The sequence below is a fragment of the Bison bison genome, unplaced genomic scaffold (genome assembly GCF_000754665.1).
Source record: "Bison bison bison isolate TAMUID 2011002044 unplaced genomic scaffold, Bison_UMD1.0 scf7180017864487, whole genome shotgun sequence".
In the NCBI taxonomy this organism is placed as follows: Eukaryota; Metazoa; Chordata; class Mammalia; order Artiodactyla; family Bovidae; genus Bison; species Bison bison.
The window spans coordinates 7,681,985-7,689,884 of record NW_011495047.1 but is presented as its reverse complement, the minus strand read 5'-3'; the positions used below and the strand labels follow the sequence as shown (position 1 = coordinate 7,689,884).

The following is a 7,900-nucleotide window of genomic DNA, read 5'->3' as shown; positions in this document are numbered from 1 at the left end:
AGGCCCCCACAGCAGAGAACCAGCCCGTCTAAAACACCAGCAGTGCTGGGCTAAAAAACCTGGTCTAGGCCTACACGAGCAGACAACTGTGTGCATGCCCCTCCTCCCTCTAAAAACACAGAGCAGGGGACACAGTCCCCTGGCTGCCTCCTCTCAGCACTCTGGATGCCACCTTTCACACCCCACTTGGGCCACGTGTGAAGTGACCTCCGCCATGGCTGCTGTGTCCTGTGACACAGCCTTGGAGAGACTAAGCGCAATAAACCAGTGACCTGGGCGTCAGCTCCAATTGCAGGAGGGGGAGGTTAGACAGCCTTGCTGATTGAGGCCACGGATTATGAGAGTGAGGCTGGGCCAGGTCTGAGAGGCTTTGGGAGGGAAGCAACTCTCCCAGGGGAGAAGTGGCAAAAGGCAAAGGAGCTGGCTGCGCAGGGTGCTGTTACTACTGCCTTTCCGGCAATGCCACCCCAGCGATGCCAGAAATGGAGCCAAGAGCTCGGGAAAATGGGCAGATGTATGGAAGGTCTTGGGAGGGGGTCAAAGTGGGCCTGGGCAGGGAGAGCTAACATTTACACACTCCCCACTACAGGCCTGGCTCTGTGCTGGTAATGGTCCACATGGATCATCTAACTCCACAGCCTAGTGAGGGCAGATTCATGATCTTATTTTACTGATGAAGAAGTGAGACTCTGGACAATGAGTAATACCCAAAGTCAGCCATGGCACTGCCTCTTCAGGCATGGCTAGGCTCCCTCCCCAAGGGCTCTCATGGGACCACATGCCTCTGAGTTCGTTCCACAAATAGCAAATTCATGCCCCGCAGGAAAAACACTCTGCACACACAGAAATCCAATGAGTTTCTCTCCACCAGCATGGAGTTTACAGGGTGAACACTTGTTTCAGTCTGGGATAAGCGAACTATTCTTAAAGGGATGGGAGTCCCTTGAAAGAACTGCCTTGAGGTCTTAACCTCAAGAACAAAGATTGAGGGGGAGCCTTCTGGGGAAGACCCAAAGAGGGAACCCTAAGGGCTTGTCCTGGGGATAAGAAGGCCTTGGGGAGGGCCGTGCGTGGCTAGCTGCCAGAGGGTTAAATCCCTGGTTGACATGGAAGCCACAGAGGCTTCTGGGAACTCTGTGGAGTGGTTGAGGATTTCTTGGGAGGCACAGAAGGCCATGTGAAAACAACGTTGTCTTTTAGGGATTATAGGATAATCTAGGCCCCATGACTCCCTGAGGAAGGGAGGTGAGATGGGCCCAGTGTGGGTGGGGGTTGGGGGAGGAGTAGAAGGAGTGAAAAGCCGTCTAGCTTTCTCACCACCAGATGAGCTGGGGCGCCAGTTATGAGCCCAGGGCCCAGAAAGTGTCCCCTTCGCCCTGCCTCACTGAAGGCGTAGCTTAGTCATTCTAGGCAGAAAGGAAAGAGACAGATCCAGGCTCCTGGCCCCGGGTCAACTTACTCTCTCTAGCCTTGCCATTGCCTTAGTTTCCCCTTTGGAAAACTGACTTATCGCCACCAAAAAACACAGCAGCAAATACTTCTGAGCCCGTGTCATACAAAAGGCCACTCTAATCAAGTAACAGACGCTTCAGTCCAACACAGCGACTGTTCCTGATTAACCACACTCCCGCACACGGGTTAAAAATAGGGGATGCGGGATTTATGGTCACAGAGGGAGCAGATCCTGAGGTCAGTCCAGTTGGGGCTCCTACCCTCTCTCAGAGGAGCAGCCAGGCAGCTCCAAGTGGTACAGAGATTAGAAGTGGCCAGCTCGACAATACTTACTATAGTCGTCTTCCCTTCTTGGATCTCCACCACTACAGAGATAAAGGGGAAAAATTAGGTCAGCCATTTAATAAGGAGCAGGGAGTTTTAAATAATAGCTCAAACCTTACACACGAAAGAAGATGAAGCGCTCTGTCTGCACCTGCCACGGCCCCCACTCGGAAGTGTGCAGGATTTGCTGCCCAGGGCCAGGCTCTGTGCCCTGCAGGCTGTGCACAGCAGTGCTAAGTCGCTTCAGTCATGTCCGACTCTTTGCAGCCCCATGGACTGTTGCCCACCAGGCTCCTCTGTCCATGGGGATTCTCCAAGCAAGAATACTGGAGTGGGTTGCCATTTCTCCTCCAGGGGACCTTCCCAACGCAGGGACTGAACCCATGTCTCCTGTGGCTCCTGCACTGCACGCAGATTCTTTACTGCTGAGCCACTGGGGAAGCCCATAACGTAGGGGCTTCTGCAAAGCAGGAGACCCCAATTTGATTCCTGGGTTGGGAAGATCTGCTGGAGAAGGGATAGGCTACCCACTCCAGTATTCTTGGGCTTCCCTGGTGGCTCAGCTGGTAAAGAATCCGCCTGCAATGTGGGAGACCTGGGTTCGATCCCTGGGTTGGGAAGATCCCCCTGGAGAAGGGAAAGGCTACCTACCCACTCTAGCATTCTGACCTGGAGAATTCTATGGACTGTATAGTCCACGGGGTCACAAAGAGTCAGACACAACTGAGTGACTTGCACTCTCACTTCTCCTGCAGGCTGGGTGAGGGGCAAATCCAGATACCCATATCATATCACCTCTCTGAGATTAAGGGTCTTCCCACTGTTTCTGCCTTTCTAAGCCAAGATTTATCTTGGTTCCATCCAAGGTACTTGGCAAGATCTTGCCCTACTGTGGCTAGCAATCATGGCTTAAGAGCTGAGGGGTTGGGGGTGGACAGAGGCCATAAAAAGACCTTCAAAAGTACCCATTGTATGTGTTCTCTCATGAAGAGAAACCAGACAAATGTGGTTCCTGACCTTGACCAGTCTGAATCTAAGATGCAGCACCCAGGGGCCCCACAATGGGTAATAATGAGATCAATTCACTCTGAGAACATCTTGAAAGCCTTGTGTTAAAAACCTGTACAAAGGCAGCTATCTCTCCTCCCTGCAGGGATGCATTTTGTTATCCACACTGGAGAGGGAAGAGTGACAGGAACGATGGGCCTGCAGGTACGGGGTTGGGGTCAGGGCAGAATTTCAAAAAGAGGACTGCAGAGTCATCCTGAGAGGGACTCCCTCAGCTCTTCGCCTATTTAGGAGTGAGGCAGTCAGAAAAGAACTCAAGGGCAAAACAATTTCATTGCATGCATGTCAGGCTGTACTTATGTCCTCTTATTTAACCAGGATGCAGAAAGACAACTTCAACAATATCCTAAGGGAGAACCAAGCTCATAACCCACATTTGGCAAATAAAATCAAACAGAAGGTTCTTGGAGATTCTCACATGGTCGCCCAGTTTCTTCAGAAACAGAGAAGCCGTGGCTTTCAGCACAGGAACTGGCACACTGCAGATGCTCCATAAATGCTAGGGAGCAAAATGCTGGTCGTGATGCCCTTCTGACTGCTAATTACTGTAATAGAAAATGTGAGTGCACACAGCTATAGCTAGGCTGAAAATTGTCTCCCCAAATGCTAAAACCATATTTTAACAGCAGCTTGGCTACCACAATTAGTTCTACTCAGCTCTGGTCAAGGAAAGAAGCAGTACAGATTAGAAAGAACCTAAGGTTAACTTTGTGAATCTAATGAAAGTTACGGACCTCGCCCTAGAAACACGTCCCTCGGTGTATACACAATTAGACATGGATTACAGGAAGCTCGCAGACCCCCTGCAGCTATGTACCTAAATGGTAAGACTGGTTTTCCCTCAGTGGTGGCAGGAGGTGATTTTCTAAAGTTTCTAAAATAAACATGTACTTCTTTTGCAATAAAAAATATGCAGTAAAAACAGAGAGGCTAAGGGAAAAAAAGTGAGGCAATTCGAACCCACCCGGAGGCCCACGGCAGCATCTGTGATCACTGAGCTCTGTGACTGACACCAAATTGGACCCAGACTGCCTGGAACTATCCCCCATTCGTTTTCTGGGCATGGCCATTCATAAAGACCCATTACTCCAAACAACCAACCTGAGAGCCCTTCAACTGCAACTCCACACACACAAGGGAGTGACAACTGGCCAGAAAGGCCCTGAGGCTTTCTCCAGAGAACACTACAGTTACTAATCAACTCAAAGACAAACTAAGCTCTCCCTAAGAGAAAATGCGTCACCCCATGCACGGATCTACTTGTTCCCAAGAAGCCAGCCTAAACGGGATGTGGGTGAGACTCAACCTGGTACTCAGTCTGGAGGCCAGCATGTCTGCAGGGGGATGGTCACTGTGCTGCGTCAGCTTACAAGAGCATCGGGGCAGGAGGGCCGAGCCCTAGCCCAGCTGGGCACCCAGGAAACTTTGCAAATCTGCAAAAACCAAGCTGGAAGAGGGACGGAGGGTGACCCAGTCTGAGCAACGGCAGGTGAGGGGGGCAGCACAGGTTTTTATGAATCCCAATAGGAAACAAAAGGAGACCTACTCCGGAATCACTTGAGTCGGCGTGAGATCAGTGCCCTGAAGTGAAGCGGACCAACATGTGCTTCCCCTCTCCGTGGAGGCACTTGGGTCCTAACCATGAGGTAAACAAGTCGAGCAAAACACACATCACTCCTGGCAAAGAACCAAACCCTGAAGTCATCCCACTGGCCCCTGGAAGAGAGATCAAAGTCCATGGCAAGCTCCACTATTCATAAGCTCCCCACACAGCAACTCTGAGCCAGTGAATCATCTCACTATAAGTTAGCGGGTAAAACAATAGGCAGATGCTTATCTCATAGAGACGATTTGTCAAACAAGGAGGAATGACTTGAGAACTCATATGGAACTGAGACTGATCAGGGCAGTATCTCAGTGCAGGGGCTGAGGGCCCACTGGAGCCTGAAGCCCTAGTAGATTTCAGGCCTCTCAAAACAGAGATAGGAATCAAAACAGTATTGCTTTTCAGCATGCATACAAAAACATGTCAAAACCAAACAAAACCTGAGATCCATTTTGTCCCTGGCCTCCTCTCCATTCAAGAGAAGTGGGGGTGGTTAAGAAAAGCTGGACTAACAGGAGACCATTAGTCACTGACTGAAAACTTGTTTAGAAAAAGATGGAATTGCCCTTGTGTTCTGAGATCTGGCTGGATTAAGTAAACTAAAGAAGCAGTTTTCTAAACCAAGATTAAGGGCCAAGATCTTACACATCAAATAATCTGTGCCACAGGAGGCAAGGCATTTGCTGAGCAACCGTGGAGTGTACGACTGGGCTCCACCCACTGTGGAGAGCTCCCCCCTAAGAGGAGACACAGGCTTTGCCCTAGAGGAGAAAAGAGAACTAAACCAAGCATGGGAACTTCACTCTAATAAAGTCCATGCCTCATAAAGAGGTCCTTTGAGTACTTTAGTAAATACTCGCCTAGGATGGAGTCCAAGATAACTGAATTGTAAGTCTAGAGCAAACAGCATCACGGTGAGATTGCAGTGAGGCAAAAAGACCTTGATGGCCACACAGACAGACAAAGAGAACTGTGGCGGGATAAAGGCCCACCTGTTTAGTAAAGAAGGAAGTGAGGGGAGATGAATGACAAGGGCTGGAGGGAACTGCTGCAGGAAGTGCCCAGAGGACCGACGTCCTTCTTGGAAAGGCTCCATGGAAAGCGAGTCCCAAGCAGAGCACAAAGGGATGGAGTAACTGAATGGCAAGGTGGCTACAGGGCAGCACCAACAATCTTACATAGCATGCTTGGCAAGTGTGGCCATTCACTGCTTTTCTCAAACCCCTTCCTCCCTCAAGTACTGCTCCCTTCTGCTCATCTTTAACTCCGCCACAAAAGTTTTCTGATTCTCTCACCACCTACCCTTTCCTTTTCCCTTGGACCTGAGGGAACTTCCCTCTGCACTATCCTTCAAACGAGGAGTCTCACTGCTACACAAAAATCTCTTTCCACTAGCAGGTTACTCTGGACCACGTCTTTTGAATTCTTTAAAGCCCCCAACTTGCTCACTTCTATCTCAAAGCTTTTAGTTACAGGGCTGTCCATCCTGCAAGGCACATCCTTTTCTGAAATGCTAGGTCCTCCAGAAAGCTCCCTTAGCTAACTGGAAAAGAAGAAAAACATTCCCTTCAGCTTTTACTTCTTTCAACACACTCTGCTCTGAGGATCTGCCAGATCATTATTGTTCATTTAGAAAGTCATATGTGTTTATTACTCTTGTTTTAAACGCTTTCCTTCACAAGGGGTCTAAGAGTGACAAGGCAGGAACAAGGTCTTATCTCTGCTAGGTCTCACGGTGTCAATCATGAAATCAACTCCAGCAAGTTAACTGATAACAGCTTTTAGGGAAGGAGGGAGCCGCCAGGAAGCCCTGCCGTGGAGTCCCAAGGTGGTGTCACTGGTGGAGAGGGAAGATTGCTGGCCCTACTCTGACTCCAGCACTTACTAGCTGTGTGATGCTGGGCACAGCTACTGAACACCTCTGGACCAGATTTCTTCATTTGTAAAAATGCCAGAAATATCCACCTTTAAAGGTTGTTGAGAAGACTGAAAAGTGTATGTGGAAAACCTAGCAGAGTGCTTGCAGCAAGCACTTAGTAAACCACTATTTCCATTTTTTGCCTTCCCTTAAGTCTTGCTTCTTCCATAATCATCTTTTTTGGTTCTGTATGTCCTTCTGGTCAAAGATCAGACCAGGCTTTCTCAACAGCAGCAGGACTGGTATTTCAGGCCAGGCGGTTCTTTGTTGTGGGGGGCTGTCCTGTGCACAGGAAGATGCTTAGCAGCATCCCTGGCTTCTACCACCACACATCAGGAGCACCAGCTGTGACGACCAAAAATGTCTCTGGACATTGCCAAGTGTTCCTGAGAGAACAAACTGCCCTTGACTGAGAATCACTGCTTCATGCAGAGAGCTTCTACAGGCAGGAGCAGTAGTGCTGAGTGCCCAAGAACTCTGACTAAAATTAGAGTACTATCGTATCAGAAAAGTAGAAATGCTTGAATGTCTTCAGCAAGACGCCAGCTCCCTCTCTGTGACTTTAAATTCTATGTATACAATCAGTTCAGTTCAGTCGCTCAGTAGTGTCCAACTCTTTGCGACCCCATGAATTGCAGCACTCCAGGCCTCCCTGCCCATCACCAACTCCCGGAGTTTACCCAAACTCATGTCCATCGAGTTGGTGATGCCATCCAGCCATCTCATCCTCTGTCGTCCCCTTCTCCTCCTGCCCCCAATCCCTCCCAGCATCAGGGTCTTTTCCAAATGTATACAATATTATTCCTCAAATATACCAGCCAGGACCAGTCAAAATTAGCTATATGTGTAATTCTTTTAGCTTTACACATAATGGATAGAATATCAAGAGAAAGTTGTTGGTGTTGTTTTTAATTTAAAGGCTTTGGAGATAGGTGGTTCTCAAGAAAAGTATAAGCTAAGCTAATGCCGTCAAGTAAGATCACATCAATTCAATTATTTGGCTTTTAGGTCTGACAGTAACACAGAGAAGCTACCAGGTATTCATGGTGAGGAAGACTTGAAATATTCATCTCATCATATAGCCATCTCTCCAACTGAAAAATTCAAATCTCAAATATTCCTTTGTTAAAAAGACAAAACTATTCCTTTTGCTTATCCTCTGGGAACATGGCAAAGAACTGTTTTCAACTTTTAATTTAGAAATGGATATGTGCATTGTAGTTGTTAATGTTTGACACTTGGTAGATGTCATCAAAAATGTTACAGGCATGGAATTCCCTGGTGGCCCAGTGTTTAGGGCTCTGTGCTTTCACTGCAAAGAATCCAAGTTTGATCCCTGGTTGGGGAACTAAGATCCCACAAGCCAAGTGGAGTGGACCAAAAAAAAAAAAGACTATGTGCATATGCCTATTTTACAGCATAGGAACACATGAAACAACTTTCCAAGTCCTTTTTACCATCAGCGTGATCTCTTTGGCGTCTTTCTTTATCAATGCATTAGTTCATCTAACGATAAGGAGGCAGTACCTGGA

General features: G+C 48.3%; 1 protein-coding gene across 1 annotated transcript in view; it reads right to left on the bottom strand.

The window, feature by feature from the left end:
- Positions 1 to 7,900, bottom strand: part of MRPS18A (mitochondrial ribosomal protein S18A) — a 17,352-nt gene that overhangs the window by 7,590 nt on the left and 1,862 nt on the right. The window contains exon 2 of the mRNA XM_010863114.1: positions 1,786 to 1,817. Coding sequence (XP_010861416.1) covers positions 1,786 to 1,817 — 32 coding nt within the window. The remainder of the gene's footprint in view (positions 1 to 1,785; positions 1,818 to 7,900) is intronic.